This window comes from Mizuhopecten yessoensis, unplaced genomic scaffold (assembly GCF_002113885.1).
Source record: "Mizuhopecten yessoensis strain PY_sf001 unplaced genomic scaffold, ASM211388v2 scaffold6759, whole genome shotgun sequence".
NCBI lineage: Eukaryota > Metazoa > Mollusca > Bivalvia > Pectinida > Pectinidae > Mizuhopecten > Mizuhopecten yessoensis.
In genome coordinates this window covers 218316-234710 of record NW_018406710.1, presented here as the reverse complement: position 1 = coordinate 234710, position 16395 = coordinate 218316, and the positions used below count along the sequence as shown (strand labels likewise).

At 34.1% G+C, this 16395-nt stretch overlaps 1 protein-coding gene across 1 annotated transcript in view; it reads right to left on the bottom strand.

The window, feature by feature from the left end:
• LOC110452595 (protein APCDD1-like) overlaps positions 1-7439 on the bottom strand; it is a 35307-nt gene extending 27868 nt beyond the window's left edge. Inside the window, exon 1 of the mRNA XM_021501225.1 lies at positions 6352-7439. Coding sequence (XP_021356900.1) covers positions 6352-6412 — 61 coding nt within the window. The 5' untranslated portion in view covers positions 6413-7439. The remainder of the gene's footprint in view (positions 1-6351) is intronic.
• Positions 7440-16395: the final 8956 nt, after the last annotated feature.

Below are 16395 nucleotides of genomic sequence, written 5' to 3'. Positions count from 1 at the left end.
ATGGTGTTATACAGGTTTAGGTTACACGTAGGTGTTAGTTCATACAATGTATTAAGATTAGTAGATATTAATAAAAACGATTAACGACTAAGGCATCTTCGAACTAATGGGTCGGCCGGGTAGGATCTTCTCGAAATAATGTGGTTTGATAATGAACATTTACTTATATTTCACTGATGCTACGTAAATGTTTGTTTCTCAAATGTTTTCTTTTTTTATGTTGATATGATAATCAACATACAGTGTAATAACCATATGTATATATCTAAAGTGTGTGTAAAAGCTTGAACGAGCGTATGTTATATCATTTTCTCTCCAAGAGATAAAGCAGAGCATTAAAAAAGCACTTAATGCATTTCAACCGACATCTTCAAACAAGTCTCCGTGTATTTTTTTTATTGAAATATTCACCTGGACACACCTGTAACGTAGATGTATCCCATTGCTAATGACACTATAGTCCCAGTAGGTTCGTGTTGTGATAAGTTACATGTATGCTGGTTGTGTATAGGTAGGATTCACGAATACTCTGGGTGTTTACGCCACCCCCGTATCAATTGACTTAATTGCGTGAAGGCCCATTTATAATGAATATACGATTCTCTTCTAGGTTTTTTTTTCATGGCATGTTATTTAGTGCATGGTTACTCATCTTGTGTCTGTTTATTCACGTTATGTGTCTATACCTAAACACGTAGTCGTAACTTGGCTTAAAATCTGTTTATTTTTTGATATTTTTTAATATTTATTTCTTATCTGCTCCTTTACTGTAGGCATAATGCATCACAAAAGGAATATGCTACTTATAAGATAAATCTATAAACAAATAGGTTGTATTGGTAGTAAATGTCGGAAAACATTAACACAGAAGAAAAAAAAATAAAGAAAAAAATATGTTTTTTTCAATTTTCACATTATATGCACCGTGGATTGGAAAACGCATATCCTTTCGAAGTACCTGGTTGGCAGAGTAATTGTATCATTAATTTTATTCATGTTGTTTTTCCTTTCGTTTCGGTGTCTTCTCAGTTCCTATTGTAGTCTTTTCTTATCGAACCAACTTTAGTTTTAACTTCGTATGATTATGCCATAACAAATATTAGTTACATTTGAAAGACTCTCAATCTGGTGTCGTAAATGGTGATGATTAAAAAATTATCTATAATTCGTACACATTAATAGTTGATTTTTAATGTTCTCTCTTTGTGTTTAATGTTTTATTATTGAATCGCGCTGTGCTTACTTAGTTGTAGTATTCATGTGATAATGGCAGATGATGTCAATTTAACAAGACAGACCCCACACATAGAACTAAAACTGAGGAGGTATGCCTCTTTTCTGCTTTACTTGATGCTAACAGTTAAATGCACCAATATTTCGACGAAAGGGATGGTTTCAATATAAATCCATGTGTTAAAGACTCGTTATCATCAGTCTTCGTCTTGAATATGAAACGAAAACATCTTTTCACAATATCAAAGACATTCAGTTTGATTTCATCCGAGATGTTAAAGCTCTTACTCCACATACCAGTTAAGCTATTGGTTTTAAAGTTAAACAAAATTTCTCTGCTACATATAATGTAAGTGTATGAGCGACTGTAAGTTTGAAATGATTAACGAAGCTCTGCACTGCTGCACTGCAATGTATATCACATTTTACATCAAACGGCAATCCTTAATTAGGTAAAGCTTTTGTTTAATTAGATATACAGTTTATTTGGTACATATAATAAAATATCATAATAAACATGTTATGATGTGTATTTTTGAAGGGAAGTAGAAAACAGACGTGGTTTACTTAATGACATGTGTTTAACATTTTTCAAAGGATGCTTTAGTAATAATTGCATTTGTACTGACGTGATGCAACTAATCAAAAGCACAGGAACGAACAGGAGGAAGGTTTTATAGGAATGTGATGAACATTTGAACATCAGAAAGGTGTGAACAGCGAAATGAATATCACTAGTTCCGTTCGCATGGAGGAAGAACAAGCACATGGTCCGATGTGCATTTTCATTTACACTATCTGTTGTTTTTGAGGCAGATATCATCTGTGATACTTTAATAATGATGATGATGTATGTATCATAATTGCGGACTTTTGCCTCTCTCTCTCTCTCTCTCTCTCTCTCTCTCTCTCTCTCTCTNCACATGCTTGTAATTTGCTGGGAAAGGGCTTAATATAAGTTTAATTACTAAACTTAACTAAATCAGAAGCACTTCGTACGGCACAAAACATCAGTGAAAGGTTTGTTATATACACAGTAAGGATGAAAACCAAGCGGAACTATGTTGTGTGTGATAATAAACCATATCGTGCTACAAATAACTCCATTATATCAACGAGAGAGTTTTATAGATGAGAATTTCAAGATATTTTGCTCTATGAATCATGTTAATAGCGTTTCAGCGTCTAGAATATAAACATAATTTATGTCGGCTAGACACTTTGAATCAAAGATATATCACGTAAGTTCAAAAGTGAATAAAACAAAAACTGTCACTCTTTTTAAGCATAGGCATTCCACTTCACTTACTTTTCTCTTGATATTGAACATTTCTAATTAATATTCTCATGAAGTATTCTCGTTAAAAGGTTATTGATTGATATATTGATTTCTCCTCGCGTTATATTACGACACCGATTTCAGATTTGAACGAAGGCACGTGTTAATCTTTCTATATGTTGAATAGAACCAAGTAAAATGTAAGTGCAACGTTGCCCGCAGGCAGAACAGGGGAGCCATTCATAGTTCTGGTGTTAACACGAAAACTGACCGAGGGTGACTTGTTGTAAACCCTTAATGTGATTATCACACGCATTTTAGCATGAACTGAATATATGAATGAAGTTTTGTATCTATATATTTAACCACTGCATGCTTTAATAGGCAAATGCCAATTTTGCTTTCAATTATTTTCATTCAAACTATATAGCGATATACCTATACTTAAACGTCTACATTTTAATAAATATTTGAAAATTTTATAAAACTATGCATATGTAGTTTTTCAATATCAGGATGATAATGAAATATTTGTACTTGCGAGCATTGTCAAGTAGTACTTGAATAGTTGAATAATCAAATTACTATATACTACTTGATAAAAGCTGTCGCAAACTCGTTTAGACACAATAACAGCACACCTTGAAGTGTAGCACATCAATGGAAAATGATTGAATGACATGGTAACGTGAAATACACGGCAAATTACACACCTAATTGCCGCTAACGTTATTTGTATTACATTAATCTTCTTATCGGAAAATACAAATATACTAATCAGCTCTTTGCCTCAACTTTTCATATATGCAACAATATTTTGCACTTGTTGTGATCACCTGTCAAAATATATAACTCTGTGTTGATCAAATCAAATAATGAATAAATAAAATCACGTTCCTTATCTTAAAAAAGGTAAGCACGCACTACAACGTAGAAAAATAATTTCATGACTGAATAACCAATTCTAAACGCCAGTCCTCAGAGTTTGTTAATGGTTAAAGATGTTTTTCCCATTATCTACATATACTATATTACAAGCAGTTGATAGTTCCCATATTCAAAAGTATAAAATGTGATATCTAAAAATGATTAATGAAAATTTGTATCGCATTAGATTTTATCATAATTCAGATGGGATTGCACTTTTGAATAAAACAGTTTTAATGTTGAACAAAGGACGGTTTCCTTTATTGAATAATCGAACAATTAACTGAAAGATAGATAATGAGACTTCAGAGTGTAATAAACGATAAGTGTACGTAAACTAAGGATGACCCTTTGCCAAGTGTCATTTACTCAATCAGATATATAGATAACATTTTACACCCGGATGTATTAATGTAATATCACTTAAAATTCAATCTAAACAGATATATTATGTGACCCGTAATTATAACAATTAAATGAAATGTATGAGGCAAGTAAAAATGTTCAATCCGGTAAAATAAATTCAATACTAATTAGAGTTTCTCATTAAACAAAATAGTTTTATTCATTAAATAGAACAGTACTTGAAGACGCCAGTGTTTTCAAACACATGTATATTGTCGCAAAACTCATCAATATCATCGACAATAGTAGTTTGATGCTGATGAGATAACATTCTTCTATTTTCTTAAATATTGAACTCGTGAAAATAGGCGAAATACAAATAAAGTATGTAAACAGTGGGTTTCGTGCCAAGAACACATTGCAAAACGAATTATTTTCCATTCAAATCCGTTATTCGTCGTAAATAATAAAACTCCAGCTCAATTATTTAAAAAGGTGTATATAGTTTGTATGTATGTTAGATACAATCTTATTCGCTATACTTTGCTTATTTTGAAATCTTATAATGTGATTTTAAAGACAGAAGTCAATTAAGTGTCATAGATTCAAATCTTAATTGCTGATTTATGTCAGGAGATTAAATACAGATCCGAGTAAGCTTTTTATCAGCGAGTAAAACTCGTTTATACGGGAGTTTAATTGAAGGGGTTTAACCGATAGCGCTCCTTTAAAACTAATTGATAAGTGTTTTTCAAGTTAACGAATATGAATTTCAACTTGAAAATAGCGTGATGGGTTATCACAGTATTTTGGCAGCCGAGATGTATGATAAAGAAATGTCCGCTCGAGTAAACAGCCAATCTTATAAATGACTGACAGAGAACTAGTACACAGCCTCTAGTGTTAATCACTTATCTTATTACACTAATTGTTTCAAATAGCTAGATATTTGAAATTTAATGCTTCAGTAACGAATCCTTTCTAACTATTTGGAAGTAAACACGGTCTGTTTTGTGTTAGGACGGTTGATAACCTTCTAGATGATAAGGTCGAGTGGGTAGCTCTGTAACTATAACACGGGATTGCTCTCAAACCATCACGCTAGTTATCGGTATTTGAGGTTATTTAGATAAGTACCAGAATATGTATGTATCATTGTGAAAGATTCTTAGTATGTCGGTTTTACATCGTTTCATAATTGAATTCATAACACACTTTAAAGACACTGCTCCGTGATAATATTTACTTTTTTGAACTTTTTGTTTCGTCTAACGTGCACAAAACATTTTTTTCCCGCTTAAACCTAAGAAATACAAAATCAATCAATAACTGCATAAAATATTGTTGGTTATGTGTAGAATAATCAAACATGTTTAGAATAATCAAATATGCTATATTTTACAATTATAGCATGTTCATGAGGTCGGTACATGGCTAATACGTCCCTGGTTATATCAACCAGAGAAAACAATATAAACCGAGTACGAAGTCTGAGACGTTAGTGAATTACAATGAAACTTAACCGTTTCACCACTGTAGACCATAATGGACTCATCAATATCAATGCATGGCAGAGTCTACTGAAGTTACATAGGGGTGAAAGGGTTAATAATTGTTGTTGTTTACTGTGATTCAGTACTACCTCTCGTCGTCATTGACAGGTAGACACCAAATTCAAGTTAATTAAATAAATAAATCCATTGTACTTTATTATTTAACTTTTTATGTATAGCTGTCCACTCTGTCTAAGAAATAGGATATTCATCCGAGTTAGAACTTTTATCTTCCTTGATTAAATAAAAGAATACTTAGTTGTATCGGTCAGCGATCTTAAAACCTACTTATATATATATATATATATACAATGGTTGTTCTATTTTTTATATTTAATTCCAACACAAGGACTTCTCAATGTTTTCTATATACAATGGTATATAATAAAACGCGTATATTGTTATATGCTACAATGCTGCTTATTTTTAATTATCAATTATGTATCTACAATTAATATTAAACATAACACAAACATAGACATGTGATTGCATCTTTAGATACACAGTTTCGTCCTACCTGGACACAACGATGATGGTAGAGGCCGAAAAGTAAAAAATCCAATTTGTCTAAACTACTGCCGAAACTGATAGTAAGCTGCGTAAAACACCTTTTAATTTATGAATATATAAAGTTAAAAGAGAACTGGTTGATTTGAAATAAAGTAATTAGCAAACCGTGTATATTAGGAACCATGTTCACAACTCAAACGATATTTCTGCGTCTAACTGATATTTTTTTGATGTAAATGAGATCTAAATCACATCTTCTATAACGTATTACATTACATATAATTCTGTTTTGATAATGGTATTGTCTTGTGTTCTTTTGTCCGTAGTTGTGTCCATAATTGAAAGTAAGAACTAGGCTGGTAAAAGACAGCCTGAAATACGATATATCCATAAATTCATCTGTATTCTCTTATCAAGATACCGATCTTAAGACCATCCCAGAAATAGTCTCATTCTCATACTGTACCTACTGTACGAACTCGCACACGCTATGATTATACTTACCTAGGATGTAAGCCAGCGTTAGATATGTCAATCGAAGAATCATCGTGCTACTATGAAACATCTTTTCTTGCACGTTTAAATGCAGTGAAGTAGTAGGAATGTGTAAATATGAGAAGCTGACGTCTCAAATTTCACAGAACTATGTTCAATTTACGTGCTTCTCAATGAACTCTCCATTATACGTTTTCACTCAATTATCAGATTTCAAGTCTGTAATGATGCCGACGAACTTTCAATTGTCCATCGTGTACACTCGTTAACTCTGACCATTGTCCACGGTCAGCCCATCGGTCCTTGCCATGGAGGCTTTATTGTCCAAGCGGTCAAAGTTTTAACCTTCGAAGTGGAGAAGACACACCGTATTATTTATGTATCGAGACGTGCGAAAAATAACTGCGTTGACAATGGAAATCCTTTCAGCTCTCTAAGGAGCACTTAACATAATTTAACGAAGATCCCCTAGTTTAGATATAGCTTGACAAGTAAAATACAAAGATAGATAACATTTTACTTCGCACGTAACACGAACATCGGTAATCTTAATCCGCGTGCTCCACACACACATCAACAGGTTGTTAAAACTCCTCTATCTATCGTTTAAGGAATGTAGCTCCGGTACATCTGCTCTCTCTCGTAAGACGAAACACTTCTGAACAATTAGCAGGTCCATGGGTGGTCAGTTGTCTGGTCACTTCACGTTTACGACTGGCCGGAGAGGTTTATATACTCCCCACTGACTGGTCGAGTAGGGCACTACGGTGAAGTAGGAGGTATGATTGGCAAAACGTACTACACACTCTGAGCAGGACCAATTACATCGCCGTGTGTTATTGGCACGAACTCATTAGACGCAATGGTATTGGTGCTCAGCAGATCGTCGGAGTTTGTACGTTAGTCCCACTGTTTACATCAACACCTACATGTATGTAACCGCTTTAGTTGAACACGGGTAAGACCCAATTACACGTATTACGTGGCTTCGGTGGTCCACTCTTTCAAACTGTGAAGTAAATGTTACGTATAGCCTGTTATCGACAGGTGCGTGGATATGATGTGTGTATTAGTATAGGTTTGCTGGGAGTTGTACGAGCACGTATCCTTCATTGAGAAAGGCTTGCAAAAAGAACACGATTTTATTTTTTAAATCACGTTTTCATAAAACACTGTACCCGAACTGTAATTGTTTTGTTAAAACCGCGGGTTATAAAAACAATTTATTATTTTTTACTTTTTATGTGTTTCAGATGTTGACAAGACTTTTAAAATATTTCTATGTGTATAGACATACTACACGTATGTTTTGACATTTATATCAATTATACTCGTCTCCTTTCATTCACCGTGCTGCATAAAGTCCGGACATTATGTATCAGAAACAACACAGACACATGTACAGAAATATAAATTTGTTGAAGGAAGACATGCACGATCCTAATGAGCTTCGTTTATACACGAGATGCACTATACTTGTCAAGATTATTTTTATTCTAGAGAGATTTTTTGAAAACAATAATAGAAATTGGCAGGAGTTTCTGGAACCAGCTCAAGATCTTTCTCATATATTTACATCTGCAATGCACTATATGATCCCTAAAACTGAAAACAGCCTTCACAGTACTCTGCAAAAATAAATCTAACCCGAGCTTCAATTCTTATTCAAGAAATTGTAACCAAACTTCGACACCGGTTTTCAGATTGATTTCCTTTTGATCATGTCACATTAGTACATGATGTTTACCTAAATTTATTTTTTTGTTTATTTTAAATATTTTTTGTTTGTTTATAACCTTTTGTTTCCCTTAGTTTTACTTTTTGCAAAACGCGCAGAGTTGAAGTAAAATCTAATAGTGTAAAATATGAACTTTTGAAATCTTATATGCATTTTAAGAACCTGGTTTAAAATTAGTTGTTATTATCTATCACTTTATTTCATTAGGAAATATGTTTATGGCTCCACAAAGACAATAGCTGGTCCATTTCCTCTGTGTATACCTTATACTTTACTTGCATTAATTCTTGAGTTTATTATTGTCCTATAAGCGTTGAGATTATTTACAAATCTTTCATCTACAGTGTCAAAACATACTGAAACACAAATTGGTGACCTAAACGTAAAAATTATATCGCTCTTGAATAAATACTTTTTTGTCTTATTTTTTTCTTCCAGATAATGCATAAATAGACCAGTTTTCATGCAGAATTTCCCTCCTGCATTTAACTACTAACTTATCTCCCCCTAGTTTGAGAACTTAGGATCAGACATCCAAGAGATCAAAATTATTAGAGTTTTTATTGTTTAATAAATAATTCAATGTCAGACAAGGGCTAAGCTCTTACTTACGAACGTAACATTTCAAAACATGCACCTGATATCGGCAGTGTATTTTTATAATCCTAGATCCTGAGAAATTTTCGAAAGAACAATTTGCTACAGACAGAAATTAGGAAACGCACTCTCAGATGCCAGATTTGCCACAATTTATTGAGTTTCTTATTCGTATCAAAGACGTCCACTCAAGGTTTTGCAGTCTATGTCTTCCCGAATTCTCGCGCTGGGCACGTGAAGCAGATATATCTGTAATATCAGCACTCTCCTTGTCTGCAAATGCGCACGATTTCCCAGTTCGTTGTTTCATTTAACTCCTCGCTCTGACATGATTTGTTATCTTTGCAGAAATACTAAGTTACAATTAGAGGGTGGTGAGGTACTAGCCTGCTCAAGGCCTTTTTATACGTTGATAATATGTTGAATCGGCACTAATTATAATAGCCCTGAATCGCCGTGCAGAGTTGTTTTATGTTACATAGTATAAATGTTCATCATCGAGGACATATGGTCATTTTCTTACATTTTAAATCACCAGAATATATTTGCTATTCCTCCGAATTCCATCATATATGCATTACATGTAGAAAATGTTTACGCTCATAAATCTATGCTGGACTGAGGAAAAAGTAACTAAACTAAAGAATGCATTCGTGATGAACTCCTTTTTCAGCTATCGTTAACCCGGGTTTCCCTCTATCTAGTCAGGTTTTTGATCAAAACTATATTTTTTGTCAAATTCAAAATCGTTGAAGTAGCATATCACAATTTAGCAGCTCAGCTAGCTAGGATGATACTGGAATGAATAGCTGTAACTAGGTGGACAAAAATAACTTTTTATCCCATTTAATTCACTGATGTTTTCCCACAACAAATGTAATAATCTCATTTTTATTTTATTTTCCAATAATAAATGTAACTTTCTCATTTAACTGACTGTTTTTTTTCCATTAACTCATGCACCCCTAAAGACACATTTAAATATCTTCCAATTCAAAAGTTGGAATAGTTCATTATGAATTTCCAGGGGTGAATGAGTTAATAATTGTAGCTATCCTCTTTAATTGACTGACGTTTTCTAATAATACATGTAGCTATCCCATACAATCCACCCTTTTATATGACTGAAGGACCTACGTCATCTTACTACATGTACAATTGTTAGCTTACAATGTTGAATTACTACACTATTTCAGACTATTTTAGACTATTTCATTACACCGAACATCTCACAAACTCAGTTTTCTTTACTTAATCACTGAAACATCAATCCCCGTTCCGCTCAAGGTAAAAACCATAAGTTAAATATGAATAATGTTTGCTTGAAACTGGAATTTGCGATCAATGATTAACATGAATTACACGAAAATATAAATATCAAACCAAATATACATAATCTGAAATAAACATCGTCCTGTCAGAAATTGATCACTTTTTCTTTCGACATCAATGACAGTTACCTTAACGCATGTTAACGTCGGACGCTTGGGTGTTTGAAGTTCTGAACAAGATCTTTAATTCGTTTATTGACACATCTGTTTCAACATTAGTCTCCAATTCAAAAGTGTGAAATGTTATCAAATACTCTCCAAACCCTCACCGTTTAATTGTCAAATACTCTCCAAACCCTTACCGTTTAATTGGCCTTTTTACAAGTGTTAAGTATTTGTAACTTACGTGACTAGCCTATACCCCATACGACCTTTTGCTCTGAAGAGTATTTGTTTAGCAGGGCTTGTCAAATACTGCTTTGTAGTTTGAGTAAATGTAGTCTTCCCTATAAAGAAGCGTTGTTTTTCCATGATAATGGCGACAAATATAGAAGGAAGGTATATCAGCATGAAAGACTTTCAAATCTTAATTAAGGAAAATGCAAGGTAATAGTAAACAATATAAGAGGGAATACGTGTTTATTAAGTGTCTCTAGGGATAAACGAAAACAAACCTAGTCAACATGTTAAAAGTCTTCTCGAAAATATAAATGATCATATAGTGAGATAAGTGTGTGTTTCAGGTGATATGGCTGACAAAAAAGGTTGGTCGGACAGGTGATTTTTTTTCTTCTTTTCTTCTTTTTATTTTAGAGGTAAGGATGGGAGAGGAGGGCTTGTTTCAAAAGTTAATCACCTAACACTGAAACATACATATTGTTTTAGTCCAAACATCGGAACGCCTCTCCTCAATAGATGTGTTACTTTGAGTGGAGCTGTATATAGCCAAAAATGCACAATGTATCTTATCTTAAAGTTGTACTGGCGTCATATTATACATAACAAATAACATTTATGTATCATTTGATTCTCGATAGGCTGTTACTTATACCTGGGTTTCGAAAAGTACTGCAAAAATGGACATTCCCGCGTGTGAAATTTTCATCATTTTACCATTATTCGCATTGGCAAGAATTCTGATATCTATATATTTTATATATCTATTATCTTTACAAGGTAGAAATATATATTCGCGTATGGAAATTTATTGGACTTATTTCCTCAAAACGAAAAAAATGCGATTATGTCCACCCTGCGATAATTTCCATTTTTTATACAATTTTCTTTTTCGCGTCTCACCTTGACGTTAAAGTAGTTCTTGAAGTATATCGAAAACGCTTTATTCAAATATTTTCTTACAACAAAAATGGTGGTGACAATGATATGACACATATAGATGCATTCCTATGATAACGGACTTCAGCTTTTATAAATTCACTTCAAATTACGTTTCAAGTTGAGTCGGTTTGATAGACGTTTATCTGGTATATAGATCGCCATCATGAATATATTGATTTTATATCACCGCCGTAAACACTGGGTTCATATCTCGACCGTTTATGTTATACTCGTAAAAGCATCATTAATATTCAATATTTATGGCCTTCATTATGGGCTATGGTGTATATTTCCTATGTAATACCAGGTACAGTGCCCTTGATTCACAAGACAATATTGATCAAGTTGCGCCATCTCAGATCTTGCAGAATGTATTAAATACGAAAGTAATGTGCTTAGTTCGTCTCGTCTGAACATAGTCAACTTGCAGATTTTCCATTGAAACGTCGTAAATCTGTTGATGTTTATATAAGAAAGACTCGTAAATTTTCCTCTTTATTCTCTCGCTTGACAAATTAGGAATGCGTATATTGCCTTTTGATAGCTCAATACTTGTTAGATCCACGCAGAAAATCTCGTAAATCCAACGTATATGTGCTTCCTGCCAACACATTTCCTGCATATCATGATCGCCGACTTTACATTTCTTCTTGTTCAAATATGTCAGCAAATTGGCTGATAAAACAAGTTTACCGGTAAAAAGAAAGTTAAAACAAATTAGGTTTTTCAATGGACTTTTATCTGGAGGGTGGGCAAACCAATTTATCTAAGTTCAAACGTAATCACATATTTTCAAATTGTTTCAATAGATGCCATATATTATACTCGGCCATTGGACGCTAATGTTTGCCAGCTCAGGTAACTTATATTGACAAGTGGAGATTATTTAGAAACGTCAACGTGACAAGGAATGAAAATAGTAAATTTGTTCGTCTCGCTTGTTTTCGGGTTCATAGTCTGGCAAAAATAAAAACAATTTGTTGATATGGAGTATATGGACATATACACAGGGACATGGCACACCGATATATATTTCTATTGCTACGGTTGTAAGGTTTACACGAACATATTTGTCCCCGTAAGGAACACCTGTCTGTGTGTAATGAAACTTGTAACACGGAAATGAGTACATGAAATAATTGACCCCGTTGCTTTGTGGTGATGTTATTATGCAAATCAAGCATGTATAACCGGAAGTGAATCATCGTTAGCGGTCGGTGATTAACACATTATCTGTTGTAGACTGCGACGCACCTCCTGTCACGTGACGTTGTTTGGAACGAGATCTACGTTTTTATTGCATGCTCGGCTATATAAATCTCCATATATGTAAACTAATCTCACTAATATTTCGCTGTTAGATTTCGAAAAACAAAATCACAACACTCATTGTAATGTCATAGCAAACAATGCTTTACGTGTCTCTTTGAAAATTCCTTCAAAAACCACCTATCTGAAAACATCACTAAAATGCACAACCTATCTAAGGACATCACTACAATATACCACCTGTCTATATACATCACTATAATGTACCACCTGTCTATAAACATCACTACAATGTACCACCTGTCTATAATCATCACTACAATATACCACATATATATAAACATCACTACAATGTACCACCTGTCTATATACATCACTACAATGTACTACCTGTCTATAAACATCACTACAATGTACTACCTGTCTATAGACATCACTACAATGTACTACCTGTCTAAGGACATCACTACAATATACCACCTGTCTCTAAACATCACTACAATGTACCACCTGTCTATAACCATCACTTTAATATACCACATATATATAGACATAACTACAATACATCACCTGTCCAGATACATTACTACAATGTACCAACTGTCTATAGACATAACTACAATGTACTACCTGTCTATAGACATCACTACAATGTACTACCTGTCTATATACATCACTACAATGTACCACCTGTCTCTAAACATCACTACAATGTACCACCTGTCTATAACCATCACTTTAATATACCACATATATATAGACATAACTACAATGTACTACCTGTCTATAGACACCACTATAATGGATTACATGTCTATAGAAATCACTACAATGTACCACCTGTCTATATACATCACTACAATGTACAACCTGTCTACAGAAATCACTAAAATGTACCACATGTCTATATACATCACTACAATGTACCACCTGTCTATAAACATCATTACAATATACCACCTGTCTATATACATCACTACAATGTACCACCTGTCTATATACATCACTACACTGTACCACCTTCTTATAGATATCACTACAATGTACCACCTGTCTATATACATCACTACAATGTACTACCTGTCTATAGACATCACTACAATGTACTACCTGTCTATACACATCACTACACTGTACCACCTGACTATATACATAACTACAATGTATCACCTGTCTAAGGAAAATACTTTAAAGATAACCTGTATATAGATATCACTACAATGAACCACCGGTCTATACACATCACTACACTGTGCCAACTGACTATAGACATCACCACAATGTACCACCTGTTTTTGGACATCACTTCAATTTACCACCTGTCTATATACATCATTACAATTTACCACCGGTCTATATATATCACTACAATGTACCACCGGTCTATACACATCACTACAATGTACCACCTGTCTATAGACATCACTACAATGTACTACCTGTCAATAGAAATCACTACAATGTACCAACGGTCTATATACATCACTACAATGTACCACAGGTCTATAGACATCACTACAATGTATCACCTGTCTATAGACATCACTACAATGTACTACCTGTCAGTAGAAATCACTACAATGTACCAACTGTCTATAGATATCACTACAATGTACCACCGGTCTATATACATCACTACAATGTACCACAGGTCTATATACATCATTACAATGTACCAACTGTTTTTAGATATCACTGCATTATACCACCTGTCTATATGCATTACTACAATATACAACCTGCATATAGACATTATTACAATGTATCATCTTTCTAGAGACATCGATACAATTTACCACATGTCTATATACATCACTACACTGTATCACCTGTCTAAGGAAAATGCTTAAAAGATAACCTGTTTATAGACATCGCTACAATGTACCACCTATCTATAGACATCGTTACAATGTACCACCTGTCTATAACCATCACTACAATGTGCCACCTGTCTATACGTATTACTACAATATACCACCTGACTATAGACATCACTACAATATACAACCTGTCTATAGACATCACTTCAATGTAACACCTGACTATATGCATCACTACAATGTACCACCGGTCTATACACATCACTACACTGTACCACCTGACTATAGACATAACTACAATGTATCACCTGTCTAAGGAAAATGCCTAAAAGATAACCTGTATATAGACATCACTACAATGAACCACCGGTCTATAAACATCGCTACAATGTACCAACTGTCTATAAACATCAATAAAATGTACCACCTGTCTATGGATATTGCTACAATATAACCTATATATAGACATCACTACAATGTACCAACTGTCTATAGACATCACTACAATGTACCACCTGTCTAGGGACATTGCTACAATATAACCTGTATATAGATATCACTACAATGTACCACCTGTCTAAGGATATTGCTACAATATAACCTGTCTTTATAAATCATTACAATGTACCACCTGTTTATATACATCACTACACTGTACCACATGTCTATATAAATCACTACAATGTACTACATGACTATATGCATCACTACAATGTATCACCTGTATATACACATCCCTACACTGTACCACCTTAATATAGACATCATCACAATGTACTACCTGTTGTTGGACTTCACAACAATGTACCACCTGTCTATACACATCACTACACTGTGCGAACTGACTGTAGACATCACTACAATATACCACCGGTCTATACACATCACTACAATGTACCACATGTCTATATACATCACTACACTGTACCACCTGTATATACACATCACTACAACGTACCACATCTCTATATACATCACTACAATGTACCACCTGTATATACACATCACTACAATGTACCACATGTCTATATACATCACTACAATGTACCACATGTCTATATACATCACTACAATGTACCACCTGCTTATATACATCACTATAATGTACCACCTGTCTCTAAACATCACTACAATATATCACCGGTCTATACACATCACTACAATGTACCACCTGTATATATACATCACTACAATGTACCACATGTCTATAAACATCACTACAATGTACAACTTGTATATACACATCACTACAAAGTACCACATGTATAGATACATCACTATAATGTACCACCTGTTTATATACTTCACTATAATGTACCACCTGTCTATAAACATCACTACACTGTACCACCTGACTATATACATCACTACAATATACCACCTGTCTATAAACATCACTACACTGTACCACCTGACTATATACATCACTACAATGTACCACCTGCCTAAAAAAATCACTACACTGTACCACGTACTATAGACATCACAACAATGTACGACCTGTTTTTGGACATCACTACAATGTACATGTACCACCTGTCTATAAACATCACTACACTGTACCAGCTGACTATACACATCACTACACTGTACCAACTGACTATATACATCACTTCAATGTACCACCTGCCTATAGACATCACTACACTGTACCACCTTACTATACACACCACTACACTGTACCAACTGACTATATACATCACTTCAATGTACCACCTGTTTATGGAGATCACTACACTGTACAACCTGTTTATAGAAATCACTACAATGTACCACCTGTCTATACACATCACTACACTGTACCACCTGACTATATACATCACTACAATGTACCACCTGTCTATAAACATCACTACACTGTACCACCTGACTATATACATCACCAAAATGTACCACCAGCCTATACACATCACTACACTGTACCATCGTACTATAGACATCACCACAATGTACCACCTGGTTTTGGGCATCACTACAATGTACCACCTGTTTATACACATTACTTCACTGTACCACCTGT